The sequence below is a fragment of the Caretta caretta genome, chromosome 5, assembly GCF_965140235.1.
Source record: "Caretta caretta isolate rCarCar2 chromosome 5, rCarCar1.hap1, whole genome shotgun sequence".
NCBI lineage: Eukaryota > Metazoa > Chordata > Testudines > Cheloniidae > Caretta > Caretta caretta.
Genome location: NC_134210.1, coordinates 36,665,139 through 36,691,755, shown reverse-complemented (window position 1 = coordinate 36,691,755; position 26,617 = coordinate 36,665,139). Strand labels below are relative to the sequence as shown.

Here is a 26,617-nt window from a genome sequence, read left to right as displayed (position 1 = left end):
TATCTCGCTGCTGAGGGTGTCCTGGGAAACAAGGGAGGGTCTTCTACTGCAATGCGGCTTCCGCCCTGGCCCATATGCAGCTTGTCTGTGGGCAGCAATGGTCCCCCCGCCCCTCACGGCACAGTGGTGCGGATAAGTTAGCCTGACTGGGAAAAGGACCATAGTGGCTCTCCCGAGAAACCTGAGCAAGCGCATTGCCCAACTTCTGGATGAGACCTTTGAAGAGCTCACTGAGGCCGATTACCATGATGTGAGAGAGCACATCAATGCCCTATTCCACATCTAGGCATGCATGCAGCCCTAACTCTCCTCACCCCAAGAGCTTGCACGAATAACTTCCTTCCCAAAATAAAAGCTGCTTACCAGGAGCCTCCTCTGGTGTTTGTCCTTCCCCAAGCACAGGCTGCCGCGACTGGTTTGAGAACAGCTCCTGGCTGCATGCATCTAGGGATTCCAGGGTGACTTCCTCCTCCTCAGCACCCTTGCTCCCGCTTTGCTGCTCCTCCTTCTCCTGCCTTGTTGCACTGGGCTCTGAAGTGTCCATGGTGGTCCCTGGAGTGGAGGTAGGATCACCCCCAAGTATCGCGTCCAGCTCTTTATAGAAACAGCAGGTAGCAGGGCAGCACCGGAGCAGCGGTTTGCCTTGCAGGCTTTGCGGTAGGTATTCCGCAGCTCCTTCACTTTAATCCTGCACTGCAGTGCGTCCCGGTCATGGCCCCTTTCCATCATGTCCCTTGAAATCTGCCCAAAAGGTATCTAATTCCTACAGCTGGAGCGCAGCTGGGACTGGACAGCTTCATCTCCCCAAATACTGATGAGGTCCAGGAACTCACTATTGCTCCATACTGGGGCTCGCCTGGCGTGTGGAGACATGGTCACCTGGAAAGATTTGCTGACAGCATGCCTGGCTGAGCAAACAGGAAGGGATTTTTCAAAATTCCCAGAGAATTTAAAGGGTGGGTCTGATTGTTGGTCACCTGAGGGCAGGGTAGTAGAGTTCAAAGTGATGACGACCAGAGTGGATAGCAGAGGCATTGTTGGACACTTCTGGAGGCCGATCAGACCACTCTATAGGACCAGGGTGTGCACACTGGCGCCACGGCACTCCAGTGGGGGTGCAGCAAACATTATTCCACTTGCCGAGGTGGAGTACCAGCAGCGCTGTAGCTGCGGAGTCAGAGCACTCTACGTGCCTTGCCAGTGTGGACGCATCGTGAGCTAGTGCGCTTGGGGTTCCTTTATTGCGCTGTAACTCGCAAGTGTAGCCAAGGCCCAAGCTTACACAGAGCTCTTCCTCAGGTCTGGGAATGGTACTCAAATTGTCACAGCTAAATACAACGTGGAACAGATTGTTAAGCATAAGGAGTTAACATATGTTGCAAAAGACCATTCAAGGTGAAGTGGGCAGTTAACATGACCGCAGTCATAGGACAAATGAGTGTTAAGTGGCTTACAGATTGTTGTAATAAGCCAAACCCACACAGTGTATCATTAGACAATCACAACCCATACTCGATGAGGATCACATCCTGAAGGAAATCTTTCCAGAGCCCCCTCTTCTGCCTTCAAACACCCCCCACCCACCTTGCCAAAGTCATAATCAGAAGCAAGCTCCCCATATACCAGAACACACCAACTCAAAGCAATACCTGATCCAGCCATAACAGATGCAAAACCTGCAGCCATATCTACCCTGGTCCAATGAGCAATTACTCCACCCCCAACACACCTACATATGCTTATCACAACATATGGTTACCTCATCCTGTGCACGAAATGCTCCAACCACCACTATATGTGGGTAAAACCAGACAATCACCATGCTCCTAAATGAACTCGCACAGAAAAGTGATAAAAGACAAAAACACCCTATCAGTCATGGGCAAACACTTTTCACAAAACAATCACCCTGTATCTGACCTCTCAGTCCTTGTCCTCAAGAAAACTCCTTCAAAAGACAAGCCTCGGGGCTAAAATTCATAACTTTTCTGAACACTAAAAATCATGGACTCAAAGATACTGGATTTATGGCTCATTATAACAATCTGTAACCCGCTAAGTCTCCTTTGTCCTACCACTGTATAGGTGTTAACTGCCCACTTCACCTTAAACGGTCTCTTGCAACTTGTCAACTCCTTATGCTTAACAAATTTGTTCCACCTTATATTTAGCGGTGACACTTTGAGTACCATTCCCAGACCTGAAAAAGTGTTCTATGTAAGCTTGAAAGCTTGTCTCTTTCACCAACAGAAGTTGGTCCAATAAAAGATATTATCTCACCCACCTTGTCTTTTTAATATCCTGGGACCAATACGGCTACAACTACACTGTAAATTTTAACCACACTTTAATTGCGCTGCTTCTCCTCAGGCAACATTCTTCATTTACATTAACCACAATATTCCACATTAATATCCACTAGTTGATAGACTTTCAGTAAGTTCTCCACAAGCAACACAATGAAATACAGAGCTTCACATTCATCTTTCAGGTCTGTACACTTTTAATATAAAGTCTGTTAAGCTTCAATGCATTCTTGTTTCATTAACTTGCATTTCAAAGAATGGGTATCATTCTACACTACAGTTTATGTATTTAAAGTCACCAGCAATAAATGTAAATAAAAAATGACATACAAATTGACATGCAGTGATGATGTAACTTATTCCTGCAGCCATCTTCACACACAGTCAGGCTCTCTTCATCCAGCATGCCTAACAAACAAATGGGGCACATCTGTTCTTCTTCATCCTTCATACTATAAAAAACAGATATTAGCAATATGAAAAATTGCATAGATCAGATTCTAATATAGGTATTAAGTCAAATATTGATTAATGATCAATGCTAGTTGTCATAATACTCTATAACCACCATATCACATCTAAAACCAAGAGGTAGGAGCCTCAGTGAGTGGCGTGATTTTCAGAAGTGCTGAGCATTCAGCAGCTTCTGTTGCAATCAATGGGATCCGCATGGCATTTGACACTCAGTGCTCAAGAAAATCAGGCCAGGCAGCTAAAAATTGACTTTGGAGCATAACTTTAGGGAAAGACACAATTTTGAAAATCTTGTCCTAAAGAAATCTACTTTGCTGTTTACTCAATATTTATGATCGGAACGATTAAGGAATTGTTAGTAACTTATACATTGAAACAAAACATCTTTCTTCTTTGTCACACTTCATCTACAACTCGTGTTCAAAAGTTGCTTTTTAGACCATCACAGCAGTTCTTGAATACTATTTTATAAACATGTGTAAAATTCAAAAAGCAAATGTAAAATAAATACAGTTGCTTTATATCTTTGCTGCAAGCAGGTGTAAATATTTATAGCATTCTCATATGCAACATACTAATCAGAACTATTTTATTCAGATCAAAACACCAAATTTTTATCAGCTAAATTTTAGATGTACTTTCCTTTTGTTTTCTACCATTAAGAATTATCTTAATTTCAAACTAATAATCTGAGACTACAGAGAGTTTATGACTGTATTTAAAATTACACTGACAATGTATAATGAAAACAGCAGAAATTTACCCATCCATAGCACAATTTTGCAAATGGACACAAAGATACATTTTAATTATAACCATTAAACGACAGAACTGGAAAGTACGTGCTTGCAACAAAATGGAATGGTGTGGTGTCGATTTGCATTCGTGGAGGGACGGACGAGGACAAGCCGGACAAAGGTGATTAAAAGACAGCTTATCAATTATGCCATTGTATACACATACATAACTTGAAAAAAAAAAAAACAACCCCTACATTTGTCTGGAAGCAGTGAATTAAGTTATGACTGTAGAATTGTATATATTTATGTTTTATTTGTACATTCATTGTGCCTTACACAATCATCTTTATTTTCTAAAAAGTTTTTAAATAATTGAGATTTTTTGCAGATCTGGAAAATCCATAGAAGTAAATTTACAGTGAAAATGTTCAGTTCTACAGTATCCTAAAAATACAAATTTCAGTGTGGTCATAACTGTATTATACTTTTTACTTTCAAGAATTAGTAGTAAACCATAAATTTAAATGAAGTACAACAGAAACATCAAGACTGTGTAAGCTTATCTCTAATGAAATGAAATACAGTAATACAGTGACTGTTATATATATTATACCATGCCAGAATGGCTTCACTGTAAAACGATTGCAATATATTTTGCTACATCAACAGCTGCGTGGGTTTTCTTCAGGTGTACCCTAATAATCAGTAATGAAAAATAATGCAACAATATAATGTAATAAATCAGAAAGTTATCTAATTAAGTTATTCCTATAACAAGTCTTCCCAAACATATATCTAACTAAAGGAATTAATCTGTCAGAAGAATAATTTCAGGGAAACAATTGTAGGCATTTAACAGGTCTGTGTGTGTTTATACATAAATATGTATTTACAATGAAATAGTCTGACAGTTAGAAAAATGCATAAACACAAGGCAACAGGAAACCATGTTCATGATCTAGAATCCCAAACTGAAAACATGCCTAAATATATTAATTTTGCCAGATGGAGACTGTCGTCTAAAGTAATGTACCAAGATTATTTGTTAACATAAGATTCCATTTTATGTTAAGGTAAGAAAGTGTCATTTTTTGTTTTCTTCTAAGCATCCTCTGGGGAGCATCCACCTTACTTTATTCAACCAAAGTATATAAATTCACAGAAAACATTTTAAAAAAATTAAGAACATGAGACTAATAAAATGAATGTTATTCATTTTAGCCCCTAACAAATTTACAAGACCCATTAAGCAAAAACACTGAAGTAAAAATAAAAATTTGAAACAGCTTTTCAAAGAATCATTAACTTTACTAAGCTTAAGTATTGGAAAAATCATAAATATGCTTCTAATATGGTATGTGCCAGAATGAGCCAGATTGAAGAAGAATACAAAAATCCCTACATACATACATACATACACACACACACACGTGGAGTATACTTACCTGGAACTTGCAAGCATATGTTCATAAGCATATGACTGTTGCTTCTAAGTGATACAGCTTGCTTTCAAAAATTATTTGCACAGGAAAAAATGAGATATTTCTACATTTGTGAACATTTTCCTGCATGCTGCATATGAACACATGCACACACACAAACACGTCAGTTTTGGGAGCTAAATGTGTACTCCAGTCTTAAAAATAACTGCACACTTTTTAAAAAAAAAATTTAACTTTGAACAAGGAACAAAGGAATAGATTCTCTGCAAAACATCAATATCTAACACATTTTTCAAATAGGTCTTGTAAATTCAATATGTCCGTGTTGGTATCAAGATGACTGATGTAAACTTGATTGATTTTTTTTTGCATACACAAAATTATTTTATTTGACTTAAAATGGAAGTAGCTTTAATTAGATTAAAATAAAATGTAAGTGTATCTAAACCTCCAAAATTGGGGGGGGAGGGAAGGCTACAGAACAAAGCTTTTTAATTCCTTTAGAAAAATACTAACCTGTTTTCTGAACTAGATGTAGAAGTACTAGATGATGACAATGTATGAGAATTTGACATGCGTGAGACAAACTTCTGGATGGTGTTACGAGATGGAGCTTTGATCCTTGAGCTACGCCTACTGTGATATTTCTGGAACAAACTCTCAACCTAACATTGGGAAAAGATAGCAACAGTAGTATTTATGATATAAATACCTCACACAAAGAGATGTTCTTGAGATTTCAATATTGACAATGAAATATATTTGTCTATGTTTATAACACATTATTATTATTAAATTGTAATTGCAGCTGCAACAGCAGGAATTTCACTATTGTCTTGAGAATAAAATGGCTTGCAAGGAACAAACTACTTTACATAAAAATCATCAGCTCCATTTTTCTTTACTTTGTACAAAGATTGTGTGGCAGAAACTTGCTCAGCTTAATAATTTACTATTGAGACAACAGATAAATGATACACTACAGATGCTGATGAAAATACAAATTTAAAGTAAGTGGAAAAGAAAGTTTTATAGCATATTCACTGAACCAAAGATTTCTACTTTTCAGTTGCTCCTTTTATTGCAAAGGATATTTTTCTAATATTTACATAGTTTTTGAAACCAATACTCAAACACTGGCTAAATTAAAAACTTGTAACTCTATTCCTTCAAAACTTGGTACAGTCTTCAGTTGTTTTAAAAACATGCTCTAAAAATGCTGTAACTTTGTGTGTGTACTCACATCTGCTATTAAATACATCTGGAATTCATTACCTCAAAGTTCTTCAAGGTCTTTCTCCAAAGCATTGGGTCTGAGGGTTCTAACTGGAACACTCGAAGCATGACAAACAGCAAATGAATACAAAATGTTCCACGCCCGCAACTGCATGTCTACAAAGAAACGTACAGCAGGTTAGGGCCCTACTGCGGCTTGATACTTACACATGTGCACATTTTTCATTAAGCACCTACACTGTCTAGTGCTTTGCCCAGACAGTGAAAATACAAGACCATGAATGGCTGTAGAGTGAATTTAAACTTCTGAAATGTGATTTATGTTTCTGTTCTTCATCGAGAAAGAGAGAAAGAAAGAAAGAAATGGGAAACAGCAAATTATGCTACTTTTCTCCTGATATTTTTCCTCTCAGAGGTTGTAGTTACCATTCATATCAAAGGATCTTATGCACCTGATCCTCATATCACCCAGTATGAAGGCAATCAAGAAATTTTCTTCTGCCAATTATAGGCCTCTGCACCCTGTTCCAAGAACACAAGTCTAGTTGTTCCCTATTGAATAGTCACACCATCATTAGGAGGGTCTATTTGGAGAAGTTCCCATAGCAGGTATTAATACTACAGTACTATGAGACTGTTCAGAAAGATTTCATATGCATTTGTTCTACATTTACCAGTATAGAACCAAGTTTTATATTTATATATCCAGGAAGTGTAGACCATAAGACACAGATATAAGAAATTAAAAGTGCCTCTTCTAGTGGAAGGTGGGGCAAAACAGAAAGTGGCAAAATTTCAGTCAAAATACTAGTTAGAAATTAATATCACATCCATGGAGGGAGTGTAAAATGGGTGAAAAATAAATGTGAAACACTAAATTTGCACATTATCAATGATTCCTCAGCTAAATTAAATGGATTTTAAAAGAAAAGTGTTTGCTACAGACAACCTAATGTTTGAAGTATAGTTGGCACAAAATCATAATATGTACACAAGACACCTTTTAAATGCTATTTCATAGGATAGCTAAATATCTAACTTTGGTTTATGAATTTATAACTTCATCTGACATGGTTCTATACAATTTCCAAATCCTGTAAGTAAAAAATATTGTAGGCATGCTAGGTGATTCCTACCTGAGGCCCAATGAACACCCTATACTTGTTATCAGGGCTGTCTCCTCCGATTAAGAAAGAATTAGGTCCTATCTGCTGCAACAGGTACAATCTGGCTCGCATAACTTTGTTGACACGACGATTTGTTTCCTCGGGGCTATATGGTGAGAAGCCATCTGGAGATGGAGCTCTACGAGGTGGTGTTATTCTCCCACTTTGAAACTGCAACAAAATTGTTTCCAATATCAACCATTTCTCTCTTCACTAAGAAATTCTTACACAAGACAATTATTTGTTTGTTAAGAGACAACAATAAGCTCAACAATGCTCTCAGCACTGATGAGAATTCAAAATGAGAAAAAGTCCCTATCTTAAAGGGACTACAAGGATTATCAAGGTACATTTATTTTCTTCCATGCTCAAATCCAGCAGACATCAGATGCAGCCAACATGAAGTTTTAAACAAGTTTGTTGAAATATTAACATAGGAAGTAAAAATCCAGTAGCTGGCTTTTATTTTTCTTGAAATTTTTGTTCATTGATTTTATTGCACTACTTTACCCAAGTAATTAGAATTGAGAGACTATTGTGGACTTGTGAAGGGCAACACTGAATACTGGTGCTGTGAGATGAAATTTCTTCATTTATAAAGTATATTAGCACCTTTAAATTCTAGCCATTGAGGAATAAGAGTTTATAGGACATTTTTCAAAGGAAGATATCAGATAAAAAATGAAATTCCTTCCTCTTGTCTTAACTATGAAAACAGATTTCTCACTTAGGCCTCTATATTTTTTATTCTAAAAGAAATGACCCAAATCTAGTATCAAAGTATCTAGTCTTCAGTTAATTTCTCTAACATGTTAAGATTTTTTAAAATATTTTTTTCTGATATTAAACTTAATATTGCCACTGAATGGTTGGAATCCAATTGGAATTTCAAATAGTGAAGTAGAAGATTGTAAGTGAACCATTCTTGTCAGTTATTAATTTGAACATGGACTAAACCAGGGGTTCTCAATCTTTTTCTTGCTGAGGCCTCCCTTCAACATGCTACAAAAATGACAGGGCCCAGTGGGGGCAGAAGACAGGAAGTCAGGGCTCCAGGCCGGGGGGACACACCCTTGGGCATAGGCATAGTTTGACTTCTATTTGGGGGAGCAAGGGCTGGCAGGGCTCGAGCCAGCTCCGCACAGCGAGGTCCAGGGAGGGAGCACCACCTCCACCCCAACTCACTCACGAGGCCACTAAGCATGTCTGGGCGGTGGGGGGAAACAACCAAAAAATATAAACTAAGTGGAGGACTCAGTTCAAAAAGTTTGAAAACTGCTCAGGGTGCAGGGAGGAGATAGCTAGGGGCTGTGTGAAGTGAGGGGTGTAGCTAAGGGTCAGCAGGATGAAGCTAGGGGCTGTGTGCAGGAAGGGGAGTAGCTCAGCCTCAGGGTGCAAGCAGGGGGTAGCTAGGGGCTGTGTATGGGCGCAGTGGGAGGGGGCTCCCAGTGTGGCTCCCAGCTTCAGTGGGGCAGTGGCTGGGGCTCCTGGCTTCAGTGCTGGGGCTCGGGTTACCAGGTTTCAGCTGCAGGGCTCCGCAGCCCCCCCTGAAAGGGCTCATGGACCCCCAGGGGGCTGCAGACCCCCAGTTGAGAACCACTGTACTAAACTTTACTTTTAAATTAACTTTATTTTCAGTGACAAGAAATTACAAAAATTCATTCAATGGAAAGAAGTCCATTAGCGACAAATGGAGGAAAGGCAAAATTGAGTTTCTTAATTGTAATCTTGGTCTCTCCTAGCATGGTGCCACTGTTCTCAACGGAAGTTACAACTCATGGTATTTCTGACCAATCAGTAGAAAGGAAGCAGAGCGCTCCTCTTGGAAACTGAAAGTCTACAACAGTAGAGCTATCACAGGAGAAAGAAAAGTAAACTGCCTGCACTCTACCCTGTGCTAAGATATATTGCTGTTTTCTGCAGCAAAGCCATGTGCTTCGGCCAAGATTTTCAGAAGTGGAAACCTACAGTCAGATTTTTTAATAAGTCAGGCCTCTTATTTAGGAGCCTAAATTGGGATCCACGAGCTTAACTTAGGTACAATTGCTCTTTTTGCCAAGTGGTAGCAGATGTCCAGGGGCCTGTGCAGGTTGGCTTTCCAGTGAAGGAGAAATCAGTGAAATGGAGTCTAAGTATTCTATACTTATTCTAAGTAAAGCTTGTTTTATTTGTACATGTACACCAGTTCTGGAACAGAGGTGCTCACAAACAACATGGAGGTAATTGCTTCTTTTAGAAATCTCAACCCAAAAACCAAGACCTGGTTCCCAGGGAGCATCTCTGCTTCAAGAATGGACTCCACTCAAAGATCCATGAAGAGAGCAAACTCTGCCACCAGAACTTTACATAAGCAAACTAACACAAAGCATGTGTCTTTCCAACACTGGACATTTTCTCATGTGCTAAGAAAAAGAACTTGGAAGACTGTGGGTAACAGCACCATCTGGTGACACCTGCCATAACAGATTCTATTTTTGAAAATCTTGATCCAGGTTTATTTGCTACAAAAACAACAGATCAAATCAAGCATGGAGTTGCATCCTTCACATTTAATTTCCTAACAACTACGAATGTAATATTTATGAGGCATACCACACGTTTCATTATCCTAAGTAAAATCACAAGTGGGAAACCCCTTTGACCATGCATCTTCTCTCCAAAACCAGTAGTTAGAGATAGCTTCTGTTGACAGTTCAGAAGTACCAAATTTTGATACGTGTATAGCAATACCCCCTCTTCCATAAATGGTGACATCTCAAAATAAAGTCAAAACCATAATTACATTACATTCTCCAACTTACAGGTACTGGAGATACCCTTTTTCTTCTAACACCTGGTGATTCTGATTTAACAGTTCTAGAGGATGAGGAGCTACTAGGAGAAGGGCTACGTCTTCCTTTCTGAGTTGCAGACGCATTGCTTTGCCCTTCAACTTGAGGTTCTATTGATAGTTTGTTGATTTCAGAGCCATCACCTTTCACTGGGATTGGTTTTACCACCTTGTAGGAAATAAGTCACAGAGTTTGTGGTTAGTAAAATGATCATCTTCTAAATAAAGCAACAGAACACACTAACTTGAAGTCTGTTTTGGAAACATATGTACAGTGTTTATATTTCTTCGTTTCGCAGCTGATATATTCCCTTTATACTGAGATATCAGCTATTCCCCAATTATGTTAGTGATCAGTGTTTGAGAGTCACATTGGCATTTCAAATGTGTGTGTTATTAGATTATAAGATTAATTCCCATTCTGTTTTTCTCAGCAATCATATGTCCAAAATTAACATTCATTCATGTCTATAATGTTAACAGTTTCTGCACAAATTATTTGCCACCTTTGGTTCTTCTAGGTTATAGCTGAAACTGCTTCTTGACTTCAGATTGCTAAATAAAAAGTGGCCAAGTTCTTTATTGTAAATAATTATGCTTTTGATCTTGCTCTTTTGCATACATCTTTCAATGTTACTCGGACAAAACCGATCACAAGCCATCTTGCAGAAGAGGAGCAACATGAACTCGCATTTTGATTTATGTCAAGAAACATGGAAAATGTTTTTTCTGATGGTAATCACTTGTGCTAGACAAATGGGGGATTAATACATACGTTTTAAGAAGGTAAATTTTTTAAAATTTAGAAACAAAATTTTGGGGGGGGGGGGGGTTTGACTGAGAAAATGGTTTAAAGTTCTATTCTGTAAACACAGCTACTTTGGATGTCAACAGAGGGCAGTGTTGTCACAATAATATTTTTAAGCAAAACAATATCAGTTGAGCTATTTGACTTTCTAAGCACCAAACACACTACAGATCTGTAAGGCATACAGAATTAGCAACAATTCTTCAAACAGCCAATAAAAGTGAACAAAGGGATCATAACTAAGTGTCAGCAATCATAACTAAGATACAGGGTAGCGGGGTTCTAAGAACAAATATTTATTAAGCCATCTTGGCACTTTTCACAATTGTAAATAATTAGTAAAAAAAATTCAAATTATTATAACCGTTTTTTGAACACTACTTACCACAGGGCCTCTCCTGCTTCTCCTTTCCAGCCATTCATGCTTCCAGGCTGGCATACATGTTGCCTTGAGTTTCTCCCTGATCATGCGCTCTTCTGGGCGGTCATCCATTTTCTGCAACCCCCTGAGGGTTTCTTTAGTCTCCATGTCACGACTAAAATAAAGAAAAAAAGAAAAAAAATCATAAATATGATTGTCTTTAATTAAAATTAAAGACATAACACTGTGGTATTCTTAAACCTTGTACCATCATAAATTTCTCTCTCTCTCTCTCTCCTTACAATATAATTACCAAAACATTAATTCCAACTGGCTGGAGCAAGCCACTTAAGCTTTACTGTGAACAATTTGCTATCCTGCTATTTGGAGCATAACTGCTTTGAGGCATATTTATTTGAAATGTGTACTAGTCTGGGTATTAGACATCCAATAAGAAAAGTTTCTTTATGAAATACTAATTTGAACCAAAACAAAACCCCCCACAACAACCAATCCCCCGCCTCCACAACCTCCCATAAAAAGCTCAGAAGTTTAAGGTTGCTCATATACCTATAGACACATGAAGGCTTGCAGTGTCTCATGTATTTTAAGACAATTTATAACGAATAGTGTAGAAGATTTAGAAAGAGGAAGGTATAGTATAAAAATATGTCACGCCACAAGTCATTTGTGTAAAAAAAAAGCTTAGTGAAAGCAATTAACACTTAATTTGTTTAAATTAGAAAGGGAAGTCATAAAAGCAAGGATTACGTAGTTAAGAGCTGCTTTCTGGACTACTTTTGAGTCAAAAGGATTCCCAGTCAGCTACCATAACAAAATATCTAGTCCGCTAATATCACTAAAATGAATGTGTAACCCATCTGGCTTATATGATTTTGACCTACAGTAAAGTAGTTGCTGTGTTTACAGGCAACAACAAAAATACTCAAATACTTAAGTACACACGAGAACAGTCCGAAGGATTACCTGATTCTATTGAGCTATCTGCTAAATCACCAAGAAAACTACATTCCTAGCCACAACACATGATCCCTTGCCATGTTCTAGAAGTTAGTTCATTTAAAAGAAAATAAATTGTATTTTTTCAAAAATCAAATCTATCACCTAAACCCAATTAGACTGTCAATCTGAATGGATGCCTATATATTTAAAATAAATAAATCACAAATGTGGAAAAAATAGGGCTTTTAATAATTTGTCTACACAGAACAAATAATTTGTATATTTGCCACTTTTTCATATATATATACATAATCCCATCTTAACCTTCTGAAATGTTTATCTTAGTTATGCAGATAGAACTTCACTACTATACATTGTCTTACATGAGTTTTTTGTAAGTAGTATTACTATTAGACAATCTGCAATACATACATTATCTTTCCTGTGATAAAAATAAATTAAAAATGTCTCTTCTGTGCAACAATCCATATCTAATGGTGAAAAAGTGATTGTAAAGAATGAAAAAAAAATACTTTGATCAAACGTTTTTGTTGGCCAAAACAGCATTGATCAATGTTACAAGACAATTTTTCTCTCATTGTAGAGACTAGGGAAACAAACTATCTAGAGACAGGAAATATCTTTTTCCTGTTCAGTGCAGAAGTGTCATACACAGATGGACACCAGAAAACAAAATATTTTCTTTTTTTTCAAGCAACATCCTCTAAACATACTGCTAATATGAGTTTGATTTTAGGTGTTTTATTGAAAGTGGCCGATTAATCCTAAATTTCTAAATACAATAAAAATTCCATCCAAATAAGCAAACCATTTTAACCTCTGAAAAAGTCAGGCCCATTCTGAGTCATCAAGGAGATTAAATTTATATTTAAACAAACTCCAAATTGGGATATTCGTATCCCTGCTGCATGAAAAAAAGTGTCTGAATCCTAATATAAATGACAAATTCTTCGATATAGTGAAAGACAGAATTTTACTTGTGTTTCTGTAGTAGTCAGAGTTCCAATCAAGAATGGGGCTCCACTGGGCTGAGGGCTACACAAGAATATACAAAATCACTCCCTAGATTATATAGGGCCATACTTATATTCCTTCCTTATTCAGCCAAAACACCCCAGATGACTATGGGAGCTTTACCTGAATAAGAACTGGGCCTATATAATGGTACAGCCACAAAAATCTAGGTGAGAATTTACCTCAGATATTTTAAATTACTTAAACATCTAAAATATACTGTTGCTGTAATTTCATGATACTAGCCATTTCAAATGCGTGAATACTTTGTATACAAGACAAAAAAAACTATGCAAGCAATAAGAGAATGAAGCATACTATTTCATCTGTTCACATAACCATGATTAACTTCCCAACTGATATACAAAAGTCTTAGGGACCCTTGAATTTGAATTAATGAACAATGTAATACAACAGTCTTACAATCTATACTTGTTCTCTGAAAAGCAGAAGCAACTATCTTGTTCTCTCATGTGACAGTACAACAAATATACTCTTACTTACAAAGAACTGTTGTTTTTAAATATTGGTGGGATAGACTAGCTGAGTCTGAAAGTGTTCTCTCTAGTAATCGAAGATAAGTTCTGCAATTAAGTATCATACATTACCACAGAACGCTGTTTTGGGAAAAAAAAAAGATTTTATGTCACTGAACTCAAAGTATAGTTTTAAGTGAAGTACATTATTAAGATTTCTTGTACTGAGCATTTAAGAAAATTCCCACCCCCTCATCTCCCATCTGTGCATGGAATATCCTTGTGTCTTACATCCTTGTGTCTTGGAATATCCTTGTGTTTTATAAACTGAGTTTATCCACAGTTGGGCCTGATCTTCATAACTAAGGCAAGACTCCTACTGACTAAGATGGGCAATGGTAATTTTGAGTCATGTTAGCAGGACTGGTTCCTATATTACTCCACTTTAAAATCCTCAGAACAATAAAAATAGCTTTTGATGGATGTTGTGGACTGCACCACTCCAACAAATCACCAAGCGCCCGATCTTGCAAGGTGCTGAAGACTAACACTGATCCAGAAAAGTTTTTAGGCACGAACTCAACTTAAGCATGGGAGTACTCCCAATTGAAGATTAACACTAAGCATGTGCTTAAGTGCTTTGCTAGAGCAAATGGAGAGCACTTTGCTGAATTTTAACATTAGATCTCTGCAAATAAAACTACTGCAAAATTGCTAGCTGAATATAATAATCAGTAATATTGTGTGTACACACACACACACACACACACTTCAGTTCACTTTTAACCAAATATTCTTATAAAAGCCACACTTTTGCCACGGGTCATTTTGAGGACTATTACATAAGAGTATTCATATAATGAAAGATACAAATACAAGCTTAGGCAGTTTCTTAATATTTGGAAGCTCACAGATAATTGGGAAGAATTATTTCTGATGCACATATTATGACCAACCGCTACAAAGACATGAACTACTATTGGATCTACTTCTCATATTAAATGTTCGAGATTCAAATACCAGAATATATAAATCTTTTATATTCTAAAATTAATTAGCAAATCTTCAAAAACAAAATGGAAATTAGTTTCCAGTTGCTGTTCCTGAATAACTTCACTACCGCCACCTGAAGAATGTCATATTATTAAACTATGCATCTATTCAATACACATTTTATAATCTGTCATTATAGCTCATTCTTTCACTGCATCAGGTGGCCATGTATTCAAGTCACAAACTAGATTCAGATTTATACTTAATGCAGATGGCAGGACTCAGAGAAAAAAAGATTACATTCCGTTGTCTGATGGGTTAAACTGATGTTCCCTATCCGCACATGCAGTTAGAAATTAGATAACATCTCAGCACTATAAAAGTACAGTGCTATGTAAGTAAATTACATACAAAAGTCTATGTTAAAATAACATTAATTTAGGTTGCAAAGTCAAGCACTGGAAAAACATGAAATATCAGAATTAAGGTTGCCATTGCAACTGTATCATCTGAGCATCTCACAAACGCAGATTGCATTTCAAACCAGAGAGTATTATCCTCATTTTACAGATGGGCTAATGGAGACAAAAACTTTCCTGAGGCCTCACAGTGAATTATTGGCAGAACCTCATGACTTTCCACATTGAGCTCATTCCTTCAGATCAAACTGCTTTACTGTGAGAAGTGTTGCGCATCCACAGCTCCTACTCACTTCAGTTGTAGTTGTGAGTGCTTAGTACTTCTGCAAATCAGACCCCAGGGACTCAAGCTGGGCACACAGAACTGAAGGACAGACAATTAGTGGTCACCTGCCAAAATTTGTGTTTAAGTGACTTGCTCAGCATCACACAGGAAGTCTGAGGCAGATGCATGAATAGTACTGAGTTTTGCTGCCTTAAACACCAGAGTATTTTCTCTTCCTGAAACACACTGCCTATCTCATTCTCTACACCCTGTAACTTCTACAGCAAGAAAGGAACGATTCCTAAAAACAACAGCCACATTTAGTACACTGCCCCGATTCATTCCTTGAGCCCCATCCATCCGGTGCAATGAATGTGGCCGGAGTCTTTTGGAAAAATGGTATGTGATCACAATTACATATGCTAGCACAATGCATATACACAAGAGGGAAGAATTAGGGTCGCATGAGCAGGCAACACAGCTTTCAAGAGCCATGACCTACAAACTAAATGACTTGCTTTTAACATTTTTTACATATAATTTCCTAAATTTATTTTCAAAGGTAAAAATAAATTATATTATGCAATTGTAACAACCCCCACATAATGCACCATCAGGCACTGAGAGACTAAGGGTAGGTCTATGCTGCAATTAAACTCCTGTGGCTGGCCCACATCAGCTGACCTGGCTCACAGGGCTCACGCTGCAGGGCTGTAAAATTTCAGCATAGACATTCAGGCTTGGGCTTGAGCCTGAGCTCTGGGACGCTGTGAGGGCAGAGTGTCCCAGAGCCTGGACTCCAGCCCAAGTCCAAAACAATTTTACAGCTCCGCAGATCCCTGCGAGCCCTAGTCAGCTGGGTGTTTAACGGCAGTGTAGACATACCCTAAGTGACTTGTACTGGGTGTGTGGGCTGCACAGAACAAGCCCGACACTTCCCCCATCCAACGAAAGGTGCTCTGGCAGGAGCTGGTATGCCTCCAAAAACACCCAGGCAGCAGTGTGCCTCTGTTACACTGACAGCAAGAGACTTGGCTCTTCAGAATATTGGCTTGCTGCCAAAATCATTATGAGAAATGCAAACCAAAAATGAGAAGTGTTGATTTTCACCTTCCTATAGCTCAGCGAAACCTGAGTGGAATTTCATGGAGCAAGCCAAAGGCACTTTCTTAGCCCCAAGGCTTTCTCCCTGATGAATTTCAAAAGTCTTCTCCAAACAATGCAGGTAGTAGAACTTCTCAAAAAGTTTACACGAATCTTGTATTATAGGAAATTTTAGGCAACCTAAATACAGAGGATGTTGCCAGCTCCTCATATAATAATGAAGTGAAAGATTCCATAGAAGTGTCCTAAAAAGTAGGGTTCTGAATTGGTGTTCATAACAGTGCAACAGAGAGAATGTCCACAGTTTTGTGAAAACTATTACTTTTCACATGACTGTCTCACTCACCTAGTAGGAGCATTGTATTACCAATTTGGATCGGGTTTGTGAATAACTATTTTACCTCAAATATATAAAAGTTCAATAGGACCAATGCATTATATTAATAGTCTACGCTCAAGACAAGTTTTATATAACATTGTGGAATGCACATGCTTTTTTAAAATATTTTTCAAAAAATTCTTTTTTAAATTTGAAGGTTTGTTATGTATCTATTTTGTACTGCTTTGTAAGGCCGGGTTTTCTAAGACACAGCATTACCCTTCAATGACAATTTTAACATAAGCACAGGGTACATAAACTACATTATTTCTATTTAACAAAATAACATTGCCTATTTTAAATGGCATGTAAGCAGTCCAAAGCAAATTTTATTTTTTGAAAGTTCAATGTACTTAATCCTGATTTTCTAGTAGTAAAGTACTGTTTTTCATTAGACCAAGTGTAGCTCTAATCCATTTGTCTGGCTCTCTCAATTGCAAACTATTAAGAAAGAAAACAAGGCAAAACTAGCTTCTTCAGATAAGTAGTTTTACTTAGTATACAGGTAAACTGACTTTTCCTATTAGTAGTAGAAAAACTACGGGGAAAAAGACTGAAAACAGGTAAGAGCAAATTCACTAGTAGAAGAAAAGCTCTGACTGCCATACCCATAAATACATAGTTGTAAGGAAACAAAAATCTAATTAGTAACTGTCCTAGTAACTTCTGTTTACATTTATGTGTCCACCTCAAGAAAGTTAGCATGTTTGACACGTGGGATCCTTAAAAGCAAACAATCTATTCTTTAGATCCTATCTTCTGGTCGCTAACATTTCAATAATACTTTCAATGCTTTTTCTCTTTTGTGTCTAAAATATTATTCTTTATTACCACCAGGATTTTTTTAAAAAGGAAAATAGCTTACTCAGAGTATGAAAATATGGAAGAAAGGAGGATTGCCCAGGATTTGTCCCTAAATCCTTAACCTAGATCTACTGTCTTCTCTACATTGGTAATGCTTATGCTGCATCTGGAAAGCATTTTATCCTGTGAGAGAACCTTAAAGGTTTATACGTATCACAGTAAGCAAATTTTATGAAGCAGATACAAGTGTTTTTAAAAAAGAAGTAAAACTATCAATTCTTTCAGAATATGAGACTCTCTGGGCACAGATTCAAAGGGCTATAGATAGGTGAAGTCTGGGGAAAACCCAGTATTCTCTGTCTATACAGCCCAACTTTTAGGCAAGAACTTCTTCCTTTATTAAGGAGAGTGCTGAAATCCTAGACAACAGTAGTGTCATGGAAAGTATACACCAGAGTCCCCCGAACTATGGGGTGCACGGAGGAACATTCGGGGGGAGAAAGCTGGGGCCCAGGCCAGCCCCCATGTGGCATTAGCCACTGACTGAAGACAGGATACTGGGCTAGATGGACCATTGGTCTGACCCAGTGTGGCCATTCTTATGTTCTTATCTATATATGTACACATCTAGATATAATAATTATTCTAAAATATTGGCAACAAGAAGTTTATCAAACAATTCACACAAAAATTCAATATGTTTATTACTGGAAGGTAACCTTCACATAATCTAGGATGTACACAACTAAATCTATGTCTGATCTAAGAAACTGGAACCTACTTTTTCATCTCAATTCAATGAAGGCCTTTGACTGGGCTGAGAGGTTATTGTTGGTTACTAACTTTTAAAAACAGTATCAATGGTATAACTTATTTTCTTACACAGGTATCAAGAGAGAAAGGTAATTACAAATTTAAACACCAAGTGCATGTCTTATAAGAGCAGAGTTCAGGTAAATGACTCCCTCCCAGAAATAATGCCACTAAAAAGGGGAATGAGATAAGGATGCGTTATTCTATTTGTTTGAACAGAACTGAACTGTTTGGGGGGGGGTGGGGAGGAGGGAGAAGAGAACTAATGCGAATGTTACAAGACCCAAAACTGAAACCACAGAAAAAAAATACCCCTTTGTGTAGATAACATAAGAACAGCAATACTGGATCAGACCAATGGTCCATCTAGCCCAGTATCCTGTCCTCTGACAGTGGCCAATGCCAAATGCTTCAGACGGAATGAACAGACCAGGCAATCATTGAGTGATCCATCCAACCTTCTGGCTAACAGAGGGTAGACACACTCAGAGCATGGGGTTGCATCCCGAACCATCTTGGCTAATTGCTATTGACACCCCTATTCTCTAGGAACTTATCTAGTTCTTTTTGAATCCTGTTCTAGTTTTTGGCCTTCACAACATCTCCTGGCAACGACTTCCACAGGTTGACTATGCACTGCGTGAAGTACTTCCTCCTTTTGTTTTAATCCTGTTGCCTATTAATTTCATTGGGTGATCCCTGATTCTTGCGTTATGTGAAAAATAAATAACACTTCCTTACTGACTGCTGAGGAGAAAGTGCAGATTTTAGAGACCTCTATCATATCCCCACCATTAGTTTTCACTTTTCCAAGCTGAAGAGTCCCCGTCTTTTTAATCTTTCTCATGTGGAAGTTGTTCCATACCCCTAATAATTTTTATTGTCCTTCTCTGTACCTTTTCCAATTCTAATACATCTGTTCTGGGTGACCAGAAACGCATGCAGTATTCAAGGCATTGGCATACCCTGGATTTATATGTAGGGGCATTATGACATATTATTGCATCTTATTCAATCCTCATCTTTTGTGCCTGCCGTTCTCCAAAAGCTAAATAGCTTTAGCCAAGTCTTGGGCTAGAAAGTAAATATTTTAAAAAGTTGGTGTATACACTAATGAAACAAGAAAATATAGTAAAGCCCAAAATTTCATGTTTTCTCTAATGGGTCTCTTAACTAAAAAAAAAAAATAAATCTTGAACATATATGCAACAATCTCATTTTATAAAACTAACTTCCCTCATCTTCTGCAAAAATTACAAAGGAAGCCAAAGCCTGAAATAAACTATACAAGTAGATTAGGTAGATCAGGGGTTCTCAAACTTCATTGCACCATGACCCCCTTCTGACAAAAAAAATTACTTCACGACCCCAGGAGGAGGGACCGAAGCCTGAGCCTGCCCAAGCTCCACTTCCCTGGGGGCGGAGGGGGAGTTTGCGCCAAAGCCCGAGCCTCACCACTCTGGGAGAGGAGGGGCCAAACCTGAAGCTCAAGTGCTTCAGCCCTAGGCAGGGGGCTTGTAACCTGAACCTGCCGCCCAGGGCTGAAGTCACTTAACCTTTCCATACTCTCTCCTTATAAAACAGAAGTTACTTTTCTTTTTTACTACCAATTATAAAGGGGCACCGAGGCCTTAATTAGTAGTTGTAAAGTTCTTTGCAATCTTTGGATAGAATCCAGTGAAAAGTTTGTGGTTCTTTTTAGGATTCCCAATCAGGTATAAATTACAACTGCTTTCAAGAAAAAATCCAATGAACAAGAAGTAGCCATGTCATTAAGGGGGACTGCTCAAAGACGGGAGTCTTCTTTTTAATATCCAAAGGGTTTTTTATTCAAATCATTAAACCATGAAATGTTTTTTGCAATATTTCTGCAAAATTTCTTCAGACATTGCTTTTCCTGTAATCTGTATTGAACTCTCTGGAAAGAATTTGTAGGTAAAGATGCCTTTATTGAGTATTACTGCTTCTTTAGCAACTATTTAGAGTATGTCTATGCATACAGTGCTGCAGTGCATCTGGTGAAGACACTATGCTGGTGGGGAGAGAGAGCTCTCCCGTGGACATAAAAAAAACCTACCTCCATGAGTGGCATAAGCTATGTCGGCAGGTGCACACAAACACTTGTGTCAGTGTAACTTATGTTGTTCAGGGTGTGTGCAATAATTCACACCCCTGGATGACATAAGTTTTGCTGACATAAGCTGTAGCGTAGACTTAGATGTCACACTTTTGTGTTTCACAGGTACCCTGACTTTTCCAGGAGCCTGAATTTGGTAGAGCATGCTGTGCCTCAAAAGATAAGAAAGGAAAATGATTCTGCCTATTTATTTCTCTAAACTATTTTGAAAGGAAAAGCTGCTATCCGTATGACCCTTGGCTTTAATTGTTCACAATCTACCCTCAAATACTGTAGAAATTAGTCTGTTTAATACACTTTGCATTTCAGCTGCCTCTGAGCAATATGCTTTGATGGTAACTAAATATAATCAAGCTATTTTTTTGTGTGTAAGATTGGTGTGTGTTTCATATATGCTAAATTGGCATAGTTTGCCAGATAAATGTAGTTTTATTTGAACCTTTTATGGGTAGATGGCTATTGTTGGTAAACTGTCACATTTCCTGGTTACTCGTTAAAGATAAATGAGACTAGACAGGGTCTAAGATGTCAGGATCCCTGGAGGGAATGAATACTGAAACTGACTGCAAGGCCTTTTGTTATCAAATTCTATTTACATGGAATTTGCTGTCTGCAACTCCTAAACATTGGAGTTGCAAAGTCAGAACTTTCGTAGAGTGGGATTTCCTTGGTATTCTGCTCACATATTTCTCTTGTATTAATTTGTGGTTTTGCAATTTATTTTAGATTAATGTTTCTGAAAATACTGATTATGTCCCTCTCTTCTCTCCCACCAGAGCCTCCTTTTAAAAGAGGTAGAAAGTTAGTGGGTTTTCACAAACTATAAAAATAATGAATTAGGTTAATCAAGTCACCATATCCCAAAGTACATTGCATTTGAGGATTATACTGCAGGGACAGTACACATATTGACAGGTTTCAGAGTAACAGCCGTGTTAGTCTGTATTCGCAAAAAGAAAAGAAATACTTGTGGCACCTTAGAGACTCACCAATTTATTTGAGCATAAGCTTTCGTGAGCTACAGCTCACTTCATCGGATGCATACTGTGGAAAGTATAGAAGATCTTTTTATACACACAAAGCATGAAAAAATGAGTGTTTACCACTACAAAAGGTTTTCTCTCCCCCCCCCACCCCACTCTCCTGCTGGTAATAGCTTATCTAAAGTGATCACTCTCCTTACAATGTGTATGATGATCAAGTTGGGCCATTTCCAGCACAAATCCAGGTTTTCTCCCCCCCCCCGACCCACAGGAGAGTGGATTTGTGCTGGAAATGGCCCAACTTGATCATCATACACATTGTAAGGAAAGTGATCACTTTAGATAAGCTATTACCAGCAGGAGAGTGGGGTGGGGGGGGGAGAGAAAACCTTTTGTAGTGGTAAACACTCATTTTTTCATGCTTTGTGTGTATAAAAAGATCTTCTATACTTTCCACAGTATGCATCCGATGAAGTGAGCTGTAGCTCACGAAAGCTTATGCTCAAATAAATTGGTTAGTCTCTAAGGTGCCACAAGTACTCCTTTTCTTTTTAGTACACATATTGTATACTGGAAGTTGTAAAGTACATAGAAGTATAAGCAGGATAGGAGTACAACAAAGTGTATTTTTATTTCAGGGCCAGGAACACATGTAGGAGGCACAGGAGAATTAACACCCTGAATCATTAGTAATCTATATGCTCAACAGACTAATTCATCTGCATACTCTGTTTTGGTTGCTTGGGCTTTTTAGAACTATTTTGATTTTAGGTTGCCTCACTAAAGAGTCAGTCTTTATCAGGCAGTATTTTGGGGCCATTCACCTTCTCAACACACTCTGGATAAAATTAGCTCTCCGACTTAGGAGTCAGCTGATCAACTGAAACAATAATTATCATTTTTAGCCATGCACTCTTGAAATTCTTGATGGCATTCACTTTTTTTCTGACCTCTCTCTTCAGAGAGTGTATGTTCTCCTCCCTGCCCCCCAACCGCCACCCCTAGTCCCCCCTGCAAACAAATCAGCTCTATTAGCCCAGAAATTGAGCTATATTTACCTTGCCTCCAACATGTATCTAGATTAAATTTACTCAGCAGCAACTTGCTTTGTTGGAGTATAGCTTTTGCAAAATAAGATTCTTCTTTGTTTCACTGGGTATCTTTTGTGTTTTGTACAGCACTGAGTACACTGTGTTTAGCAAATAATGGAAGTCTGTATTCTTGGAAATGAAGATCCTCGATTCTATTCTTAATGGAGGTGTGTGGGGTTTACCTGGCAGCAGTTGCTTGTGCCTATGCTTCATTTTGATAGTGTACTGTAGATAGGGTGCATGCTCCATTCATAGTAGAGTATGCACTATCAATGAAACATCTACCATCCTTTTGTCCTGGCCCCACCACAAGTGTGTGGCCACAATTAGTGGCTCTAGGGGGCTGTCTCTGCCCTCCCGAATTAGATGTTTGCTCAGTAAAGGTTTGGTTTATTTTTATATCCATGCCCTGGAAGCTTTGAGCTCACTAAGGCACTGATCCCGTATAGTCTTACGCACATGCTTAACTTTATGGCTGTGGGTATTCCCATTGACCCATAGTGCATAAAATTAAGAATGTGCCTGTCTGCACAGGCAATGGTAAAGCACCGCCTTAATGGGCCTTGTGTGCTCACGGCGCAGTGCAGCACTCCCAGCGCTCTATAGAAAACCACCTCCATGAGGGGCATAGCTCCCATTGGCGCTTCGCAGCACTGCCCCTTGCTGTCAGGGGGTGTTCTTTCACACCCCCGAGCGAGAAAGCTGCAGCACTGTAAATTGCCAGTGTAGACAAGCCCTAAGTCTTTAAGGAATAGGGCTGAACATAGCCGGTCTCTGCAGCTCTAAATTTAGAAACGATTTGGTCTTGAAGGCAAGGTATATAAAAGTGTGCATGTACACAAGCAACTTGCTTATTTAATGTAACTTAATTAAATTCATATCCATAAAGCTCTACAAATCAGACTGATACCCATTCCCAATGTACATTCAACTTGTGCACAAATCAGACTGATACCCATTCCCAATGTACATTCAACTTGTGCACTAATCTTGAGCTTCTTGTTTTCCTCGTCATAATAACCCGACTCTATCCTTGTCAAATGGAGCATCAATTAAAAAAAACTGCATATCAGATAATGAAACACCCGAGATAAAATATGTAAAGTAACAAATCCTATTGTTTGTACAATGCCTAGTATAATGAAGAAAAATCTCCACTTGATTCTGTGAACACTTGCCACTGAGAAATTAATTATCTTTTTAAAATATTAAAATAAAATTTGTTCTATTTGTCTACTGTCCTGTGGGGCCTGTGATTGGTGTTTTGCATAACTTAAGAAAGCAGTCCACACAGATTTAAAGATTTCCAATTTGTTTTGAAAAGAGTAAGTCCAGAACTCCATTTCCACTAGATGCCATTTATTGCATAATCAATTGACTTCCATGCTTTTTTACCATTCCAAGTTTCCTTTTTAGAAATAACATTTTACAAGCCTTTGTGGTTTTGCATGTGCTATTTGTGTATGGTTTGTTTCAAAGACTCTCTCATGTGGAGAGGACTTAAAATTCTCATTCCATTGGTGTTTTGGGTATGTTTATTTTCTGCCAATAATTCTTTATTTAACAACTCCAAACGGTGTTCTAAATTGCTTTCCCCCTTGTGATTTCTCCAGCACTGCTTGTTGCAGTAATTTAATGGGCCACAATATTGCATGGGAACTTCTAGTTTAAAAGATATTCCCTATATATAATATGGGAATACCTTCAGAACTGGTAAAACTATGAGAAGTGTAGTTCATCTATTGTTTTAATCAGAATTTGAAAACACCCTAGTCACTTATCATGGAAATACCAAGACATGTGGATGGGGCAGACAAGCCCCATGGTAGCCTGGAATGGATTACTAAGATGCAGTGATCCCAACCAGTCTCTCCCTTCTACACCTGTGCTAGGTGTCAGATCTGGAAGGAGATAAAAAGGTGGGAGCGCGTCTTAGCTGGGGGATGATAGAGAAGGAGAGCAGATTAGAAACTTCCACGTTGTACGCGAAGCTTGGCTGAGGCCAAGAATTAACTGAACACTACAGTCTGCCAGAGCCTCCCTGAGGGAGGATAGCCCTGACACAAACAGTGAACTTGATTGATAACCAGACTCCATTGCCCATGTGCTAAAATTTCAAACAAACACCTTCATGCTATCTCCCCTGCTGCACTATGTCCCTGGGAGTCTCATTATAAGTTACCTCATCATCCACCCTCAAACTCCTCCTCAAAACTCTCCTTTGCTGCTACATCTACATAAAACTCCACAGCAAGACTGTTCGTGTGCTAAGACCACTGCCTATCACACTGACCAATACTGTCTCATTGTTTCCTTGTACTCCCCCATCGGTCTGTATCCATCTGTTGTATTATACTTACACTGTAAGCCACTTGAGCTAGGGAGTCATCAATATTTCAATTTAAACTCACACAGCATCATTCCACCACACAATGGATTATTGAAAAGGCATCTTTGAGACCTCAAATTTTAATTATAAAATACTAATTGTGAATATTAGAAGTTACTAATTCAAGTGAGAACCTCAACCATGACTGTTGGTGAAGTCACACAGGTCAATTTTCCACTGTTCATTGTTATACCATTATTGCCATCCTCTCCATTCTTAACTTCTCATATCCAGCTATTACTTCCTTCTGTCTTCTTTGAACTCCAACCTAACATTCTTCTTCCCCAACGGTCTCCATCTCTTTTGTAGATAGTCAAAATATTCCAGCTGCCTCTTCTTGATTTTCCCATCTTGTCTCTTCATAGAATGTCACACTGTTCATGGTAGTGACATGAGACTTCCAAAGAATATCTACTTGTCTTCATACTCAGATAATCAGACCAAAGACAGATAATCAGACAAGTCTGAATTACATTGTCACTACTCTTCTTCCCTCTCCAAATGTTTTCAATTTCAGATCACACAGTAGTAGAAAGTGGAGATATTCATAAGCACTTCATGTTGGTGGTTCTAGTCCACTGGGGCAAAGGAGTTAGGAAGTCAAATACTAAATCAGTCATTGCCCCTTACTTAGTTTCACCCAATGGAAACACCTGGGATTTTGTAATAGGACAATAAACCCTGACTGATAGAGTAAAGGGTAAAAATTCTGTTTGGTTAGCCAGTGTTTTTCAAATCACTGTGTGTACCGTTTTAACTTATTTCCAAAGTATAAATCCTTTCTCCGGAGTACAATGCTTCTTGACTTTGCAATACCAAGTCTGACATTTATTGGGTTCATTATGCCCTAGACATTATACCAAATCCTTGTAGTTCATTAGCTCCCTCCTAGGATATGCACTCTTTAAACATTTAATTGAAACAAAGATCTATTAATAGAGATGTATTCTTGATCCATATTCAACTTGATGGTAATTAGAAGTGTTTTACTTGATCATTTGCATTTTGAGATTTGGATTTTCAACATCCATATTGAGGGTTCCTGACATCCCTGTGTGCAGCTAATCAGGCAGAGACATCAGACACAATTTAAGAATTCTGGTGCCAATTTTTATTTCAATCATACCTGACCCACTCATTCTCAATTCTGAAGCTCCAAGAGCACATTTAAAAGACTTTGAAAACAGAAGCATTCCCACAATCCCTTCATACTGTACATAATCATGGGCGGGTCTTTGAAATAGCAGCTCAAAATCAGACAGCCTGAATTACCAGGTAAAGTTTACTTCCAAGAAATGGAATGCAGCCAATCCAGACTATTAGAGCCCATACATTTAGAGATAGGAAACGAAATCATTAACTACTCCTGTAATGTCCCTGAAGACTAAGCTTAGTTCAGGTGG

General features: G+C 38.2%; 1 protein-coding gene across 4 annotated transcripts in view; it reads right to left on the bottom strand.

The window, feature by feature from the left end:
* The window catches only part of MAP3K1 (mitogen-activated protein kinase kinase kinase 1), a 95,362-nt gene that overhangs the window by 28,023 nt on the left and 40,722 nt on the right, over positions 1-26,617 (bottom strand). For all 4 annotated transcript variants that reach the window (XM_075128481.1, XM_075128478.1, XM_048850470.2 and 1 more), the window contains exons 2-7: positions 11,388-11,538; positions 10,166-10,363; positions 7,335-7,535; positions 6,238-6,354; positions 5,479-5,627; positions 2,637-2,758 (exon numbers count right to left, since the gene is read on the bottom strand). In XM_075128481.1, coding sequence (XP_074984582.1) covers positions 2,637-2,758; positions 5,479-5,627; positions 6,238-6,354; positions 7,335-7,535; positions 10,166-10,363; positions 11,388-11,538 — 938 coding nt within the window. The remainder of the gene's footprint in view (positions 1-2,636; positions 2,759-5,478; positions 5,628-6,237; positions 6,355-7,334; positions 7,536-10,165; positions 10,364-11,387; positions 11,539-26,617) is intronic.